Here is a 20,000-nt window from a genome sequence, read left to right as displayed (position 1 = left end):
AGATGTGGTGACAAGGTAAATAAGTAAACTTCACCCCCCCCCCCCCATAACCGTCCCTTCGCCGCCGCCGCCAATTGGAGCGATTCGCATCATATTCAGCAGGTTGACTCAAGGTTAACGGCGCAAACAGTGCGGTTTCTGCATAACATTAAAAGGGAAGGTGAGGATGGAGGAGGAGGAGGAGGAGGAGGAGGAGGAGGAGAATAGTAGTGGTAGTAATAATATAATATAATAATAATAATAATAATAAAAGTATGAATATGAGGAAGAAGAAAAAAAAAATCAGTAAAGAAAGGAAAAAAGAATCGGTAACATTATCACCCTCGCTGTTTGCAACTAGTGACTCACTGCCCCGTGCCCCCACCCCCACCCTTTCCCTCCTCCTACCCCTTCCCCTCCGAAGGGTCAAGAAGATGCCTCAGCCGACAAGACTTTCCCACAGAATAAATAGACACAGGATCATTAATAGACACGCTAAATAACCACCCTCGGCCGCTTTCAAATATTTACCGAAACTGGCGAATAATTCCGGGAAGACAAAAACAAACAAACAAACAAACGAAAGGCTCCGGAAAGACAAAACCCGAGTGGATAATCCCGCAAGAGAGAGAGAAATCCCAGTGAATAATCCTCCCGGAATACAACGACAAAACCCAAGTGAATAATCCCAGAATGTAATCACAATTCTTAAAAAAAACAAAAACGATACCGACACAACCAAACAACAAATAAACAAGAGAAAAACAATAACCCGGTCAAACAAGACACACGAGACCAGGTTTGACGACCGCCACTGGACAGGACACCCGTTGTCAGGTGACCCGAGGGGCCGGCGAGACATCCAGCCCCAGAGCTGTCACGAAGCTACAGAGCCTAGCGGTGAAAGCACGGTGGTGGAAGTAGTAGTAGTAGTAATAGTAATAGTTGTGGTAGTAATAATAATAATAATAATAATAATAATAATAATAATAATAATAGTAATAATAATAACAAGGGAGGGGTTTCGGGCGGGGGGGAATGGGAGGGAGAGAGGGAGGGAAAGAAAGAGAGAGAGAGAGAGAGAGAGAGAGAGAGAGAGAGAGAGAGAGAGAGAGAGAGAGAGAGAGAGAGAGAGAGAGAGAGAGAGAGAGAGAGAGAGAGAGAGGAGGGAGGGGGAGAGAGGAGAAAGAGGGAGGGAGGGAGGGGAAGAGAGAGAGAGAGGAGGAAGGGAGGGAGGGAGAGAGGAGGAAGGGAGGGAGGGAGAGAGGAGGGAGGGAGAGAGGAGGAAGGGAGGGAGGGAGAGAGGAGAAAGAGGGAGGGAGGGAGGGGGAGAGAGGAGAAAGAGGGATGGAGGGGGAGAGAGGAGAAAGAGGGATGGAGGGGGAGAGAGGAGAAAGAGGGATGGAGGGGGAGAGAGGAGAAAGAAGAGGGAGAGGTGGGAGAGAGAGGAAGGAAGGAGGTAGGTAGGAAGGAAGGAAGGAAAGGAGTAGGAGGGAGGGAGGGAGGGAGGTAGGTAGGTAGGTAGGTAGGTAGGTAGGTAGGTAGGTAGGTAGGACGGAAGGGAGGAAGGAGGTAGGAAGGGAGGGAGGGATGGAGGAGGGGGAGGTGCAGGATGGCCTAGTGCTGTGTGCGGGGAGATGCCAGTACCTGCAAACCAATAAGGTGGCCTACAAACAACACCCTCCCCCCCTCCCCGCCCCCGCCCACCGCTACCGCACCATCACACCAAAAGAAGGTCCGCGGCACCGCATAGTACTCTTTTAAGGTTAGTGCAGCCGAAACTGGAGCTCCCGCCCGAATCGAGTCCCCGACACTCCGTAAGAATATTCGAGGGTATCGCTATGACATGGGTAATAAATGATGTAAGTCACGTGGGGGAGGTGCAGGCAAGGGGGGTGGGCAAAAGGAAAGGAAGAGGGGTAAAAAAAGAAAGGAAAGAAGGGAAAACAAAAGAACAAGTTTCAAGAAGAAGAAGAGGCGAGAAGAGAAGAGTCCGGCCCAGAAGAAGCGTTCTTGGCAAAGGGAAAGTCTTTCATATCAGTTTAATCAGCCACTTTCCAACACTGAAAAAATATCTGCTTCTTCTTCTCTAACAGAATGCGGTGGCGAGGTCGGTGCAAAGCAATGCAATGCAATGCAACCGCCAGAGCATGCTTTGTGACGAGAGATTAAGAGGCAGCTTTACAACGCGAATCCTCACAGTACTAAATGATTTACGCTGAAGTGATTCAAACTTTCAGCAGGTGTGACGCCACTGGACGGGGGTGGGGGGGGGGGGACTCCACTCGAATGATTTGTTTCCCCGAGGCGCAGGGCATGGAGACAGAGCCGCACTTGACCTAGACTCGCCCGTATCCATACATGCATATTCGTTGACGTGAGAGTAGGCGCACTTCGGCAAACAGAGTAAGGAATGCTTTAGGGTCATCAACGGAAGATGTTTACTCAACTTGTGCGAAGTTGCTAAAGGCGGCACGGCACGTCTCCTACAATAATAAGAGAGCCAGCTACCACTGTAGCAACGAATGCTATAAATAACTCCCGCCTCTTTATGTTACTCAACACCGGTGGCCTCGCCCTGCTGGAGCGCTGGAGAAACAAGGAAAAACAAAGAAAACGAAAACGCAGAGAGACCAACGGTTAAACTCTTGCCCCGCGTGCCTCCGGTGCCAATGCACTACAGGAGAGGAGGCACCTTCGAGGGCCAACCCTGCAAGAAGTGCACAAAGAAGAGGAGCAGCAAACTGCCGAATGGGGGCACGGAAACGCACACAACAACAACAACAACATTAGGCCTATCATCGGGCTGACGTCACCGCCTCTCCCTTTCCTGTTTACATACCAAATCAAGAGAGGAATGAATGAGATACGAGAAACCGACTTACAGAATAAACAGCCACCGAGCTTCAAACGGTCACATCAATATAAGGTGTTTCACCGGCGCCACGGCATTGTCTCAACGCGAATCGCAATGAATGGGGACGAACATTTCTGAAATCGTCTCGCGTTTCTCGCAAGGGCACAGAACAAGCATTTATGACACACTCATCCAAATCCTATAAATAAACACTCGGTGTGGCTCGGTGTCCCTACCTGTTTTTTTGTTTTTTTTTTTCTCTCTCTATTATTAGTTCTGCTACTAATTCTCTTTGTTAGTAGCTACTGACAAATCAGGATTAACCACACCCTTATTGAAACACATATATCGACAATTAACTAACAAGTCGATACAAAATGGGACAAATTACAGACGAAGATGAGTAGCGATATGAAACAAGGAGATAAAATCAAGAATACAAACACACACACACACACATAAACACACACGCACGCACGCAGCTGCGACAAAAATATCACTGGGTTTGCTTTTAAAGCACGCACTTCTGGATTTTTTCGCGACACTAAGTATCCTCTCTGAAAATAAAACTATAAATACCAAAACCAACATGAACTGGGCAATAATGCTATGTGCAGAACATTAAATAATCGAATTAGCTTCTTGCAAGGCATGTGCAACAAAAACGAAGTGCTAAAGAGAGAGAGAGAGAGAGAAAGACACAGAAAGAGAGAGAGAGAGAGAAAGACACAGAAAGAGAGAGAAAGACACAGAAAGAGAGAGAGAGAGAGAGAAAGACACAGAAAGAGAGAGAGAGAAAGACACAGAAAGAGAGAGAGAGAGAGAGAAAGACAGAGGTGTTTGCTTTCGTCCACATGAAAGCAGACTCACTCTCTGGCTTCAAGCAGCCGAACGCACGCACGCACGCACGCCCCCTTCACACCTGCGCTTGTCCCGTGGCTACCTAGAGGCTATTCGGGTCAAAACACGGCGCCGAAAGCTCGGTTCGTTCCCACTGCTACCTGTCCGTGTCCGCCAGTGGTTCGGCGTGTGGACAACCGTTCCGGACGCTCCGTACAAGATTACACAGTACACTTGTTTATAGGTTTGTAGATTTATAAATACATAAGATTAATATGCATCCACGTATATGTCTGTCTATATAACTGCATGTGCGTGTCTCTAGAAACAAATAAATATATATACAAATACATATATATTATGTATACATATTCATTATACATCAATATAATTATTTGTGTGTGTGAGTGAGTGTGTGTGTGTGTGTGTGTGTGTGTGTGTGTGTGTGTGTGTGTGTGTGTGTGTGTGTGTGTGTGTGTGTGTGTGTGTGTGTGTGTGTGTGCGTGCATGAGTGTGTGTGTATGTGTGTATGTATATGCGCGTGTGTATGTATATGTGCGTGTATGTATGTGTATGTGTGCGTGTGTGTATGTATGTGTATGTATGTGTGCATGTGTGTATGTATGTGCGTATATGTATGCGTGCGTGTGTGCATATGTGTGTGCAGGTGTGTAGTTATGTAGTATGTATGTGTGCATGTGTGTTTGTATGCGTGTTTAATAATGTATAAGTAGGTATGTGTGTATATACATATACATATACATATACATATACATACATATATATATATATATATACATACATACATACATACATACATATATATATATATATATATATATATATATATATATATATATATATATTACACACCTCGGGGCGTAGTCAAGTAAATATAATCAAAACATACAACTTTTACATAGATTACATTACTAACATGCTGCATCGTTTAGGCACGAGCTATGAAAAAAAAATCGTACTCTTGCAAAATAAGCAATGGACATACTCAGCATATTCCAACACCCCATACACGAGTTAGTAGAGCAAACAGGCAACATGCTGGAGCTACTGGCGTCGTCTCCGGGTATTAGTAAAGTTAAGCCGAGAAACCTCCAGGTCGGCCTCGCACACAGGGCGTCTTGACCAGGGCGTGGGGGCCAGTGCTCGTACCGGCGTTGGTTCGCCTCCGCGGTGTTCCCGGTGGCTGCGCCCGAGAGGTACAGGAGAGTCTCTTGACCCAAGTCGTCTTCGAGGGGTTCAGGGGAATGGTTGCTTGGTCTCCTGGTGACCAGGTTCGTGAAGGACGAAGGGCGTGGCCGAGACAGCAGGTGGGGAGGGATTTCTAGCTCGACTCGATACTTCGCGTTGGCCGAGTGCGCGCGACGCCGCGATCTCGACCTCTGGCGCGTCTGGGGGCGTGACCCTTCTCGGGGCTGCGAGGACGTGTCACGGCTCTTCTGCGTCCCTGAAGGAGGCAGCGGGGAGGGAGGAGGCTTCCCAGGGGCGGGCTGGTACGGTGGGTCATCGAACTGACCAGACCATCTGCAGTCTGGCGTAGGACTCTCCTGCAGGCGTCCGTCCGACTTTCTGTTCTGACACCCTGGTTTCGCTTCGGGGTAGGGGTGGTGGCACCACGACGGCGCCGACATACCCCAGCCACCGCCGAGACACGACATGACATCTGACAACAGCGACTGGTGCTGGTGATGATGGTGGAAGTGGTGATGCATGTGCTGCTGATGGATCTGTTGGTGGTGCTCCCAGACGGACTTGTGCCACTCCCACGCGCGCGCGTGTTGGTCCCATGCTTCGCCCAGGTTGGCCTCGTTGAAGCCGTCAGGAGGATGGTCCGCCACCTCGTGCTCGGTAAGGAAAGGCTGCTCCTGAGGGGGAGGACTGGAGGAGTCGATGAGCAGGACCGCCTCTTCCTGGCCGTAGTCGATTTCCTCGGTCGCATAACACTCCTCCCCGTGGTGACTGCTGGCAAAGGACTCGGCCATCCGCGAACTCGTGGATTCCTTGCGTTCGTCTAGGCTCATGTCTGCCACGCGCCTTTCGAAATCTTCTCGTGAGTTATCATTGTTACCACTTTCCTGTTTATCTTCGGGGTCGCTCTCGCGGTCCGTGTCGCCGTCGATCGACCAGACTCCGGAAAGTCTCCGTTTCTCCGTCTGAGAGGAATCCGACGCCGTCTCGTCGAGATCCTTCTTGTCATCGGTCGGCTGCACGTTCACGTACTGGGGTTCGTATGTCCGCTGTGTGTGCGTGGGTTTTATGCAGACTTTGCTGTAGAAGTCTGTGCTGGAGACACTAGACCTGACGTCGGAGTCCGTGGTAGCCCAGCAGGGGGAGGCGTGTACTAACCCGCTCTCCCGCTTCCCCGCCTCGTGACGCCCGAGGGAGTCCAGGTACTTCCCGCGGAATGTTGGCTTTCCGTAAGAGCTGGAAAGGCTCGATCTATTCGAAGAGTCCGTGACAGCTACGCACGGAACAGCATGAACCACGCCGCTGTCTCTTAACGCCTTGCTCTCACCTCCAACGTTACCATCCTCCTTTTGGTCGTCCTGAGTTTGTTCTTCGCTCGACAACTCGTAATCGTCGCTGTCGGTCTCTACCTCAGCTCCGTCGTCGTCTCCGTCGTCATCGTCGTCGTCGTCGTCATCGTCGTCTTGTATAGGAGTAGACGACACCACATCTTCATCCTCTGTCCTTACACGGACCTTGATCTCTCCCTCGGTCAGACTGATGTCAATGTCACAATTAAGGTCGCCACTGATGGTTCTCGGAAGGTTGTTGCTGGACGAGGCATCTGGCGCGGGGACGGTAAAGCTACTCTCCACGTCTCCCGACTGCACAGGTTCATACTGAGGACACGTAACGAAGGAGTATCTGGCCGTGTCATCTTCGAACAAAGACTTCGGACGCTCGTACATGGTGGACCCTACCGCACTGTAGTAGAACGAAGTGGACTCTGATGCTACAGACCCGGAAGACGGGGACCTCGAGTGGCTGCTCTCCCTTCCGCCCTCGTCGCTGGTCCCTTCCCATGTATCCTCAGCCTGGGGGCGCCTCCATCGGGTTGGGGACGAGGTCAGTGACCCTCCCGACGTGACCGATGACTGTGACGATCTCCGAACTCGCGATGTCTGTGGCGGCGTTGTGGGTAGCGTAGGAGGGCGAGATCTACGTCGTCGCCAAGACGGTGTCGTATCACTTGTTCCTGATCCCCCGCTCGACCCACCGCGAGGAAACCTTTCTACTCGGCCTCCTCCTGCGCCTGTCCCCGTTGCTCCGCCGGCGGGAGCACTGGCGCCGTCTCGCGGGGCGCCCTCAGCCTTCCCACTGCCCTCATTGGCTTGATTCTTCTGCTCTGCTGCTACGCTGCTCCCCCCCGCCGCCCCATTATTCGATCCGCCAGAACAGGTATAGTTTTTGCTTGACCTAGAACTCCTGTGTGATTTAGTGCTGCGGGGCGTGTCCGCTGCTCTCGAGGACCTGGAGGAGACGAAAGGACACGCCTCTTGGCGCGGCCCCCCGCTCGCCTTCCCCCCAGGATCACACCTTTGCGTTCCTACAGGTACATCCCGCTTGCTAAAAGAATGTCTCTCGTGGAAAGAAATATTTTCGTAAGAGGCTTGGAGGGCCGTGTGGGCGGATGGCGTCCCAGGTGTGTTAATGAGGCCAGGCTGCGGTGCGGGTGTGGGCAGCTGGCGCCGGAAGTTCTTCTCCGCTGACGGGGTGCTTGTCTCCCTTGGCTCCCGTCCACGCCGCACGCGGGGGCTGGCGCGGGAGCTGTTGTGGGGGCTGGCGCGGGGACTGGCGTGGGGACTCTCGAGATTCTCAAACTCCTTACTGCTACCGTCTACAGCTGGTTTACCGCTGTGTTCCCCAGGATTTCTGCGGCGGGTGGGTGGTGTGGGCGCGACGCTGTCTGCTGAGTCATGACTATTCTTGCGGGCGCGTCGTGGCCGCGGACTGGGTATCGGGACGACGTCACTACGATGACGGTATTCGGAGGCACCGAGGCTACTATGTTTAGTCTCCCTTACCTGTAATGTTTCGCTTATAGACTCTGCCGCACCGGCCTTGTTACACAGCGCACTACCCTTGGCTGCCGCGTCACAGGTCCTGCCGGAGGAGCCTGCGTCCGACAACCCACTCGGAGTACGTCCCACAGGGGCGGCTGTCAGATCAGATGTCTGTGTGCTCTGGGGCGGGACAGCACGACCACCCTCACCGTCTTCCACAACCTTCTTGCTCTGACTCCGCTCCTTGCTCTCTCCCTTGGCATCTGATGATGATCCCACGCCTCTAAATCGGGGCGCGGCGGAACCAAAAGCATTCAAAATACCGGAGAAGTATTTTCGAGGCTTAGACTTAGATTTGCTCTTGGAGTCGCTCTTGCCCGATTTTTTCCCTGCCTGCTCTTCTTTGGATGCTTCTGCTGGTTTATTATTCTTGGTCGTGTTTACAGAGTGCTTCATCTCCTCGCAGAACAAGCCGGGAGCGTTTGGTGGCGAGTGCGGCTTAGTGTCCCCGATGTTGTACTCCGATATGCACGTCTTGGAGGTCGGGAAGGTCGCGGTCAAGAAGGTAGGGTGGCGGGGGGACGAGCCAGGGTGAGTCCCCAGCGATTTCGGCGGTTCGAGGACCAACTCGCTCTTCTGAACCTGACCCTTTCCTGCGACACTCACGGGGACCTCCAGCACAGAACGCTGCGTTGCCTGCGCGAACTTGCGATCGTTCCCAGTCCCCACCTGAACCCGATGAACGTGGTACTCTGCGCCCAAGGCCTTACTCGAGGCGGAGCTCGCGGTGCCGGAGCCCTCTCCGGGGGCGCTGGGCTGACGGGGACCTTGGCTGGGAGCATGAGGCTGACTCTTATTCCCCGAGGACTTTGTTCTGCATCTTGACCTTCCGTGACAGCAACTACTTTGGCCGCTCGAGGACGATAAGGAGCTGGTCCTCGACTCTGGTGTCTCAGGATAATGGTAAGTTTTTAAAACGGAATCCATGCTGGTGGAGCGCCTGCCAGATTCGGAGGAGCCACGACCCTGCGTGACACTCGACCTGCCGTGGAAACCGCCCCTCGCCCCAGCACTGCCACCGTCGCCCGCCCGTCCGCCGACGCCGTCCACGTTTTCATAGTGACGATGCTGCTCACCCTTCAGCCCGCCCTTCTGCTCACACTCGCTCACTCTCGATGCTTCGCTCACTGGAACACAGTGCGTTATTCTAGACACATGCTGATCAGCCACGGACACACTAGGGAACGTTTGCTGCTGGTGAGCGAGAGGCTGGGTGGGGGCGCCTCCCATCCCTCCCTCTTCCCCTGTCCTCCGGGGGAGCGGTGGAGTGAGGTGTATGGTGATGTTCACCTTATTCATTTCCTCCGGGTGGGGCACTGCGCCACTACCCACATCTTCTACTTGTTCTTGTGGTGCCTCCGCGCTGCCGCCTTCGTCGTGGCTTTGTTTTGGCGCCGGCGCCACGGCCTCTGCCCCTTGTCCCTCACAGGCCTCACTTGTGCCCTTGTGTGGCGTCGCAGGGGCTGGATCTGGCAAGGTCTGCGAGTTCTGTTCCTCCCTAAGTATACTAAGGGCGTTCCTTATCAGACTCCCATTGAGTATCTCCGCCTCTGTGTTGGCGGAATGGTGGATCACTAAGCCCTGCGAGAGCACCCGCTGCGTTCTCTCTGTTGTACTGTCATCTACACTCCCCGCCTCCACACTCGTACCACGCCCACCTCTGCTGCTTTCGCTCGCGCCCACAGTCTGTAGCCCCCTCCGCACACACTCACACACCAGCCCGCTGCACCCTGGTTTGTCCGTGCCAGCTGAGAATTTACCATTCACGAATTCGAGCTTGTCGCCGCCCTGAAAGAGATCTTCCTCGGTCTCTTCACTGTGCGGCGTGAGGGCCGAGGCACTCCCCAACACATCACTGACATCTCGCTCACTGTCGTCGGTCTTCCTGCTGGAGGCGATGCGCGCGGTCCTCGGCCTTCTCTCGCCGTCGTAGTGACTAAATTGCAGGAGTTTGTGCTTCTTCACCTTCCTCAGTCCCAGCCTGAGGCGTGACAACTTGGTCTCGTCGACGCTGCACGACTTACGGGTCTGGTAGCCACATACTGGCACGTGTTTATATGGGGTCGCGCTGGCGGCCGCCTCCGCCCCTCTTGCCACCCCTACACCATTGCCACCATTGCCCCGCCGCCACGCCCGCTCTCCGCCGCTCGCATCACCTCCACCTCCACGCGCGCGAGTGTCTGCGACGCCTTTCTTGGCCGCCGGCGCCCCCCTGCCCGCGGGAAGCCACCTGGCCCTGACGTCACTGCTGGGTCGTACGTCTGGCGCGCTTCTCCACCGGCGCCATACGTGCCCCAGCGTGTCCTTGTCACTGGGCTCCACGTCAGCCTCGTAGCCCAAGGAGTCGTCGGTGAACCAGGAGGTTGTCTCGTCCGAGTCGTCGCAGTACGTGGTGTCGTCTATACTGGGGCTGCCACAGTCGACGGCCCCGTCCTGGGACCCGTCGTCTTCACAGTCATCACTCTCAGTGGATGAAGAAGATGACGACGACGCTGATGACGATGATGACGACGACGACGATGAGTACGACGATGACGAAGTGGACGACCCTTTACATTCCCCAGCCTCGCCGCAGGGCTTCCCTGTTGTTGGCCCGTCGGGTTTGTCGTCTGTACTTTTCCCTTCAGAGTCCGAAAGGGGAGGAGGGTCCTTGAAGTATTCCTCCACCACCTGCTTCACGAAGGCCTCGTCCTCGTGCCACGTCTTCCGCTCGCCGATGGGCGGCATGTACTTCTCCTTCCCCAGACCGGAAGCCGTGACACGCGTCTCTTTACCCTCTTCCCGTAAAACGTCACACGACACCGCATGGTACTTGAGTGGAGGTTTCTCAATGAATATAAAGCTGTCGTCAGTCACATCACCTACAGTGTCACCATCACCACCACCACCACCACCGCAACCACCACCACCACTACCACCACCACCACTACCAATCCCGTTCCTAATGCCACCACCGAAACACGAGGCATTCCAGGTGTTAAGTCTACCATTGACCCCAAGCGCGGCTACCCGCCTCCTGCTCCCGCCACCGAAGCCCCTAGCCCCATAGCCCCCCGCGGCGGCCACCGCGCCCACCCCCTTGCAGCCGCAGGAGAGCGAGTCGCAGCTGGCCGCTCGCAGGTGGCTGAGGGAGTGGCGCTTGAGGTGCTCGACGCCCTCGTAGCCGCCGTAGGAGTCGCAGCCCGAGGCCTCGCCCACGCTCTCGTCCAGGCTGCTTAAGTGCATGCAAGACAAAGACGCCCACCTGTATCGACTCTTCCTCTGGCGATGCCGCGGCCCGCCCTCCCAGCACCGCTTCTGCCCCTTCCGGTCGCCGCACGCGGGGTTCACGCCCACCTGTTGCTGCAACAGCTGCTGCTGCTGCTGGGCGACCTGTTGCTGCTGGTGCACGTGGAGGGGCAGGCGCTGCTGGTACTGCGGCAGCTGCGCGGGCGACATGCTGAGCTTCTCCTCGTGCTGCTGCTGCTGCTGCTGGCGCTCGAGGTCGTCCTGCGCGGGGGGCGTGTGCGGGCGGAAGAGCAGCCGGTGCACCAGGCGCCGCGGCAGGGACGCCGGGCCCTCCTGGTGCTGCGGGTGCGCCTGGCACGAGGAGTAGTAGAGCGGTTGCTGCTCGGCGGGCGGGGGTGCCTCCAGGCCGCCCTTCTTCTTGGGCGTGAGGGTGATGCGGAAGGGGTGCGTCTTAGAACGCCACTGCACGTTGACGCGGTACTGGCCGGGCTTGAGGGTTATGGTGAACTTTCTGGCGTCCTCATCGGTGTAGTGCAACGGCATCTCTCGCCCAGGGCCCCGGCCGGACGGCTCTCGCGCGCACCGATAGTGGGGCTGGCCCTTGCCTGGCTGAGGCGCAGCCGGGAAAGGCGGCTGAGCCTCGTAGGGGGCCTGGTAGGTGGGGTGGCCGGGAGACTCGGCCTTATACTGCGACTGCGACTGCGAGTCGTACTTGGTCTGGTAAAGGGGCTCGCACGGGGCCTCGGGGTGGACATACGGCTGCGAGTACTGGGGGTGAAGCTGGGGCAGAGGCTGCTCCAGCTTGCCCTTGGAGAAGCTAGTCACGTCCAGGGGCGCTGTGGGCGGGATGGTTATCTCCGCGTAGCAGTCGGCGCGCCGCCCCTTATAGCTGCCGGACGAAGGCTGCTTGCCGCTGCCGCCCTTGCTGAACGGCTTCGGCTTGGAAAAGTGCTTGAAAAGGTACGACTTGAAGTGCCTCCTGTCGTGGTTTCGCTTCTGCCCTTGGAACACGGGCGTCTCCTGGCCGTTCAGATGGTTTTTAAAGAGGTCATCATACTTGGGCGGCTCGTCCAGGGTCTCCCGGTAGTGGGCGTGGGCGTGGGCGTTAGGGCTGGAGTACGAGGACTTGTTGTGCAGGTAGATGGAGGACACGTGGTTCTTGGAGGGCGGCGACCCCTGGGAGGCGCCGACGACGTTCTTGGAGGAGCCGTTCAATGCAAAGTCCTTGCCGCCCTTAACGAGCGTTGCACGTGGCACGCCAGTGCGCACGTCCAGGTTGACGTGCAGCACGTTATCCTGAGGCACCTTCCCTGAAGGGCCACGCCTCCCCCGTCTGCTTTCGGCGACAGGCATGAGGTGCTGCGGGCGGAGCCTGGCTCTTACCAGGCCATCAACGGAGTGTGGGCGACGTGGGCGTGATGTCTGCTGGCGCTAGTGACTGTGAACCGGTCACTGACCGTGACCTGTCAAGTCACATCCTCAATTCCTAAAGATCAATGATTTCGTAAGCCAAAATAACACAAGAAATAGCAGTCTATAACAGAACTCCTGCAACATCCCTCACCGCCAGATATTCCCCAGCATTTCCTACTCACTGGCACATGAACGCGTTATGTACGGATGTGACGGCATAGCGAACCGCGATCTCACTCACAACGCGTTATTCTTGGCACAGGGTTACGAACCTACCCTGTAGATTATCTACGATTTAAATAAATAAAAGAGAGAAAAAAGAAAAAAAAAATATATAGCAAATAAATAAACCCACAAGAAATACGAGTGAAATGGGAGAGACAAGTGATATGAAAAACAAAAAATAATAATAATAATAAATAATAATAATAACCAGTAAAATACCGACAGCTGTATTTAGGAAAGACGTATTCCCCAACCCTTTGTTCAGCAATTTACAGAGACATGAGTTGCGATGCAATGATCTGAAAATGAATTGCCAAGATTGGCCACAACAACGAATCACGCTTAACGTAGAACATACGTTGAACAATATCTGAACATATCGAAAGATCGACGCAACAATAACAGTAATTAAAGGCTACATATAATAAGTCCCAAATAACGATTTGATAAAAAAAAGAAATATTGAAAAAAAACCTAGGGCCAAACGATGATGACATGAAAACCACAGACAAAATATAAGGAGAAAGCAACATCGAAAGAGATCGAAAACAGACAGAAAGGCAAACATACAACAGGCAGAGACAGAACAAGAGGAAAACAACTGGAACAGATATCTAAACAAAGGCAACAGCGAAGGTTGAGAGAGTGAGAGAGAGAAAGAGAAAGAGAAAGAGATGCGAGGCTAAAAACAAAGAGAAAAGAGATAGACAATGATAATAACGGATAAGAAGCGCCGTGATTACTTGAAATAACGGAGAAAAGCTTCAAATTCTTAAGAGGGAGAAAAAAAATGAAAGAAAAGGAGAAAACCCAATCCAATGCAAGAGAAAAAGCAACAAGCAGGAAACACGAGCAAGACAACAGCCGAAGGAAAGGGGAAACATAAAGCGGCTACTAGCCCCCCCCCCCCTCAAGAGCGAACTACAGGGAAACTACATCGGCGAACACCTTCCCGCCCCCGTCTTGAGCGGAGGGTCGCGTGCACTTGCGCCCATAAGCAAATGTCGTCGGCGTGGCCCCAGGCTTAGCTAAATCGGAGACTGAAATCTATTTCGGGACCATCATTAGCATCGCGCGCCAAACGCCACTGCAGAGGCGCGCGTCTGGAAGAGCAAGCGCGGAGATTAGCTTGTTTGTAAACAGCGTCATTGCTCTCGAGTGTTGCCGCTTGCGAGCCGTAACTCTCACTCTCTCACTCTCTCACTCTCTCACTCTCTCACTCTCTCTCTCACTCTCTCTCTCTCTCTCCTCCTCCCCTCCCCCTCCTCCTTCTCCTACTCCTACTCCTTCTCCTACTCCTATAGACAAATCGTGTGTAAAGTTGGAATGTTTCGTGGGTTGCGCTCTCGAATGACGCCTGCTTACTCATCTCCCGAGAGCTTTCTTTCCCGTTCGGATTTCACTGGCTCTGCGCACTTTCCCCCGAGATTTTTATTCTCACGTAACGTAAGCACATCTATATGTCACACATTCCAAGGGGCTCTGTATAACGATACGCCCCTTTCACGCACAGTATTCGATTCTTCACAGTTTTCGAAATAATTGGAAAATCGTTGCTTCGACTTCGATATATAAATAAAAAATAATTTCTGAAAATACATCTCGTCTTTAACACACTGTAAATTCCACCTGGGCGGCAGTCAGTCCACTTGCGTTAACAACACCGTACTACAAACACAAACAAAGATAATCTGTCCACCGCCGCTTGAACATTTGAAACCACGGCGAATTGTGTTGTTTTTGTTTTTCTCTGGTACATCTAAACGCGTATTATGTTCCCCATGACAGCGCTGCACGCAACTGTCAATTCACTCCTGCAATTACGTCCCTCTACATTGCAAAAAGCGTCCCATTCACAACCTTCCTTCACTTTCGCCACGGAACGAAACTCACTCGCGGGGTACTCGTCGAGGCAGCACGAGCTCCACAGATCACTTTCCGGACGCAGAGTCGACGACGACGACGAAGACCACGGCGACGCGCGAGAGAGCTTGGGGGCGAACGGGCGTGTCGCGCACTTCAGGACAATCGGGCGAGTGGGCGAAAACACAACTCCTCTCCTACGAGGTTGGTCACTAACTGAGCATCCCGCGACCGCTCGACCCTTGGCCCTCCCCCCAGACTCTGGCCCCGCCCCCCTCTGCCCCCCCCATTGCCAGGACCTCGCATGGCCACGCCACGCCGCCCCGCCAGTCAGTCAGTCGGCGGGAGCCACCTGCCCAGTCACTCCACCTGTCGGCCCGAGCAATACGCGCAGGCCGCTCTGCCCTCGCCGCCTAACTGTACCGACCCGCCAATTAAATATTCAGCTGCGAGATCTCTGAAAACCCTTTCTAGAGACAAACGGCTGAATCACACCTCCGGACACGCCAGGGGGCATGAATCACGCAAGCGCTTCAAACAGGAACACATTACCATATCTGTCTGTGTGAATGTCTAAACACACATAAAGATCCCTACACAGTGTGATTCATGTACATAAATAAGTATAAATAAAAGGCTTTCCTGTATGTATATCTATAAATCTCTCACACAAATATACTTACATATATACATGTATATGTATTGTATATATGTGTATACATTTAAAAACAAATAAGTGTGTGTGTGTGTGTGTGTGTGTGTGTGTGTGTCTAGGTGTGCGTGTATGTGTCTAGGTGTGCGTGTATGTGTCTGTAGGTGTGCGTGTGTGTGTCTGTAGGTGTGCGTGTGTGTGTCTGTAGGTGTGCGTGTGTGTGTCTGTAGGTGTGCGTGTGTGTGTCTGTAGGTGTGCGTGTGTGTGTCTGTAGGTGTGTGTGTCGCAACACGAACAAATCTCAAGACCCGCATACATGTGAACAAACTTGCATACCAAGGACACCGTTCAGGACTCGACAACTGCAAAAAAGATATGTTTATCATATTGAACGTCCTTGAGCATTACCTAATAATCCACATTTGACGCATAAGATATGATAAAAGTAAAATGAGAGAAAGAAAAGGAACATTAAATCAAATAGTACAGGATAATAACGACCATGGACACATACTACTTGGTCGTCATAACAAAATTACACGGAGGGAGGGGGAGGGAGGGGGTGAGAGGAGAGGAGTTTATAGGAATGACGTGGAAGGGGAGGGGGGAGAATTACGAGGGTTGAGGAAGAGGAAGAGGAAGAAGTGGAAGAGGAGGAGGAAGGGGAAGGACAAGGAGGAGAAGAAGGAAGATGAGGAGAAGAAGAGGGACGATGAGGGGAAGGAGGAGGAGGAAGAGGAAAAGAAGGAGGGGGAGGGGAAGGAGGAGGAGGAAGAGGAAAAGAAGGAGGGGGAGGGAAAGGAGGAGGAGAAGGAAGAAGAGAAGGAAGATGAGGGGAAGGAGGAGGAGGAGGAAGAGGAAAAGAAGGAAGATGAGGGGAAGGAGGAGAAGAAGAAGGAAGATGAGGAGAAGAAGAAGGAAGATGAGGGGAAGGAGGAGAAGGAGGAGGAGAAGGAAGATGAGGAAGTAAAGTAGCTGGATAGGTAGATGGGGTGGGGTATTACCCTCACGATCACTAAAGGTGAAGGGTAACCCCAGAGGTGACGCAAGCCTTCCTACCCTTTTATTCCTCCCCCTCCCCCTCCCCCTTTCATCACACCCCCAGGGGATATCCCTCTCATACTTCGACCCAAAACCAAGTCTCCTCACCAGCCTAACCAATCCTCAGTTGTTATTGGGAGTGACTTATGGGGGTCAACAGAGAGAGAGAGGGGGGAGGGGGGGAAGAGAGAGAGGAGAGAGAGGAGAGAGAGGAGAGGAGAGGAGAGGAGAGGGAGAGAGAGAGGGAGGGAGAGAGAAGGAGAGAGAGGGAGGGAGGGAGGGAGAGAGAGAGAGGGAGGGAGAGAGAAAGAGAGAGAGGGAGAGAGAAAAAGAGAGAGGGAGAGGGAGAGGGAGAGGGAGAGGGAGAGAAAGAGAGAGGTGTGTGTGTGGGGGGGGGATCATATGGTGCACGTACTCTTCCACAGCACACAAAAGGGCAGTATGGGAGCCTGGGGCGGGATACCTGGCACTATCGTCCCCCTCCCATTACGGCAGAGAATCGGATCACTTTCGAGGGGCATCAACGCCTTTCATGGACAGTCAATTGTCACTAAGGTCACATTTAATCACATCGTAGAACGCAATAACCCCCCCTCTCCCTCCCTCCCTCCCTCCCTCCCTCTCTCTCTCTCTCACACTTCTTCCTCCCCTATGTCTCTCTAGAGAGATTCTGCAATAATCTAGGCCTCTCAAGCTAGCCGTCAAGATCCTTTATACCTTATAATAAAAAAACGCACTGTGCATCGTGAAGGAAACCCAGGAAGTGAAAGGAGAAAGTGTGTGAAAGAGAGAGAGAGAGAGAGAGAGAGAGAGAGAGAGAGAGAGAGAGAGAGAGAGAGAGAGAGAGAGAGAGAGAGAGAGAGAGAGAGAGAGAGAAAAGACGAAATCATATTCCCGTGCAAGTATCAATTAAAACCATCAATTGAGAAGAACACGAGAAAGGCAAACAAAACAAAGCGAAGAGAGAAACAGAAGAATGACAGAACGCGAGCCAGACGATCAAGCGAACGACGAACACACACGGGGGAGGAGAGACAAGATCAAAGGGGGAGAGAAGGGGAAGGGGGTTGGAGGGAGGCTGAAAGAAAAGGGGAAGAGGGTATAGAGGGTAGAGAGAGAGATTCAAAAGAGACAAAGGACTTGCAAAAGAGCCAACTTTCAAGTCATTTCGTCACCGTCAACAGCTTTCTATTCACCAACAGAAGACCAGTCAGTCTCTCACTGCTGCTGGACAAGCTCATAAAGCCCGATATTTACCACGACAAAATAATAGCTTAGGTCGCTGATAAGGCTATTAATATCAAAACTCTACGGGTCATTTAACAGCAGAGTTATTCTAACTAGTCTAATCATTTCCGCTATGCATACTCTTTACATGATACGCACCCCCAAACCCCACCACTCTCTCTTTCGTCAGTCTGTCTGTCTGTCTGCCTCTTTCTTTTACTTACTTACTCACTCCTCACTCTCTCTCTCTCTCTCTCATCCTCCCTTCCTTGAGCTCCCCCTCGTACCCGCCTGCACTTGAACGGGACCGCACGCACAGAGGCACGCAAAACCTCGCTCCTTGTGTTGGTAAGAGCACGTGGCTCCCTCAGCCGCCATCTCAGGTATCGGGGGACATCGGTTGTCATGAAAACTGCGAGTCTCATGCGCTTTACTCGTGTTTCCTCCCCTCCCCCTCCCTCTCCCTCTCCCCTTACCCCCTCTCACATCCGTCTTATTCTGCAGTCTAGATTACGTCGCAATAGAGTCTAGTCCTGATTCCCTATTTTGCAATGTAGAAGGCAACCAACAGCTTCTTGCAGCCCGCGCGAGGTCTGGCTCCCGAGTAGACTTTAAAGGCGAAAATTGCGTGGCGACTCGAGTTAGCTGGCTCCCTCGTCGCGCACTTATGACGTCATCGACAGGATAATAACATGGTAAATCATACTGAGAGGAGCTTATCGGTATGTTTAATCATGTCAATAGCAATAACAATATTAATCGCAATGAGCCTATAACAAAAATGGCGTCGAATATGGGAATGATGATTATCACAACAATTCCGCGAGAATTTCTTCACATAACAAAGACACCGATCCTGATTCCTTCGTTCTAAACAATTCTCACTAAAATCACAACCGGTAATCATACTTGGAAAAAAACACTGTGGCAACAGCAGCCATAAAAATGTAAAAATGATATTAGCAGCAGTAATACTGACAATTCCAAAACAGTGTAAACACCATGCCTCCCCCCCCCCAAAAAAAAAAAAAAAAAAAAAAAAAAAAAAAAAGAAATGAAAAAAAAATGAAAAAAAAAATAAAAAAAATAAAATCAATCCCACCTGATATATAATGACTAAGAATGCCCCCTTGTGACCCCCCCTCTCTTCCCCTGGTGTATTGACACATCCGGGGAACTCCCCCCCTAGTTGGCGACACACCCGGAATCCTTTGCAGAGTTTCGGGGCTTCCCCTCGCGTTCTTTTGCTCCTCGAGCGATGAAACCTATGAGAGGACTGGAGGTTGTAAAAGGAGGGAGGGAGAGAGGAAAGGAGGATAGAGGGAGGGGGAGGAGAGGGGAGAAGGAGAGGGAAGAGGAAACGGAAGGAGGAGAGAAAGGGAGGGAGAGGGAGGGAGGGAGGGAGGGAGGGAGGGAGGGAGGGAAGGAGAGGGAGGGAGGAGAGGGAGAGAGAAGAAGAGGGGATGAGGAGGGAAAGTATAAGGTAGACATAGGGGGAGAAAAAACACCGAGATTTCTAACCGGCGGCGCAAAAAGCCTCAGCTTACGCTTCCGATCTAGAACTGATACTTATTGCATAATTCACAGGCGAGGCATTGGCATTACTCTTCCTCTGGCCTTCGTCTTAGGCGACGCTTGACTCGCATCCCGACAAACCCACGCAACGGCAGAGCAAGCCACTGGAAGCAAATTGAACTGCAAATCTCGAAACCAAAGTGATCTTCGAAAACCCAATGCACACACACACACACACACACACCCGATCTCTTGTTCTGCAACACACCTGACCTCACCATGAGGTTGGCGAGGAAATAAACTCGAAATGAAACACGATAACCGAGTTACCACGCAGGAGAGAAACCACTGTGCCTGCTTGCTTACCTTCCTTCCTGCCTGCCTGCCTGCCTGCTTGTCTGCCTGCCTTTCTGTCTGTGTTGTTTGTCTGCCTCATCTTATGTCTCATTTCCCTTTCCCCCCTACCCTTTCTCTCTCTTTGCCTGTGTTTGCTTGTAGCCTCTCTCTCTCTCTCTCTCTCTCTCTCTCTCTCTCTCTCTCTCTCTCTCTCTCTCTCTCTCTCTCTCTCATCTCTCCTCCCACTCTCGCCTCTCTCGCCGTCTCCTCTTCTCCTCCCCCTAACCTCCTCCCTCCTCCTTCCTCTCCCTCTCCCCCCTCCCTCCTCTCCCTCCCCCCCCCCCCCCCCCCCCCGTCGGCTCCACCGCATCCAAGCGTGCGTATCACCGCTGCAAAAATCCCACCGCGACCTTACTTCGCCCTCCACCGGTTACCTCGCCCTCCACGGCACGGCCGGTTCCGGGAGGCGAGTGACGCAGAGGAGAGAGCCTGGCGTCACCTGGTGTGTCTGCCTCCCCGGGCTCTGCCTTCCCAGCCTTTGCCTCCCCAGCCTCTGCCTTCCCTGCTTTCCGGCGGATCCGAGGCGGTCGTGAGGAAGGCATCGGCGTGTCTTCATCAGCCTTGCGATGCACAGGTCGAGTGTGTAACTCGTGCATGGTGCATCGTGATTAAAGGTGCACGGCACACTCGATGCGGCTCGCCGGGCATCCGTTTCCGTTCCAGGAGATTAATGCCA

At 53.0% G+C, this 20,000-nt stretch overlaps 1 protein-coding gene across 3 annotated transcripts in view; it reads right to left on the bottom strand.

The window, feature by feature from the left end:
• Positions 1–20,000, bottom strand: part of LOC122261816 (uncharacterized) — a 100,267-nt gene that overhangs the window by 31,338 nt on the left and 48,929 nt on the right. For all 3 annotated transcript variants that reach the window (XM_086530362.1, XM_086530360.1, XM_086530363.1), the window contains exon 2: positions 4,847–12,478. In XM_086530362.1, the coding sequence (XP_086386488.1) occupies positions 4,847–12,345 (7,499 nt within the window). In that variant the 5' untranslated portion in view covers positions 12,346–12,478. The remainder of the gene's footprint in view (positions 1–4,846; positions 12,479–20,000) is intronic.

The sequence above is a fragment of the Penaeus japonicus genome, unplaced genomic scaffold (assembly GCF_977035675.1).
Source record: "Penaeus japonicus unplaced genomic scaffold, GWHDUDI00000001_assembly GWHDUDI00000033, whole genome shotgun sequence".
Lineage (NCBI taxonomy): Eukaryota > Metazoa > Arthropoda > Malacostraca > Decapoda > Penaeidae > Penaeus > Penaeus japonicus.
The sequence above is the reverse complement of the archived record's forward strand: the minus strand, read 5'-3'. Positions and strand labels throughout refer to the sequence as shown.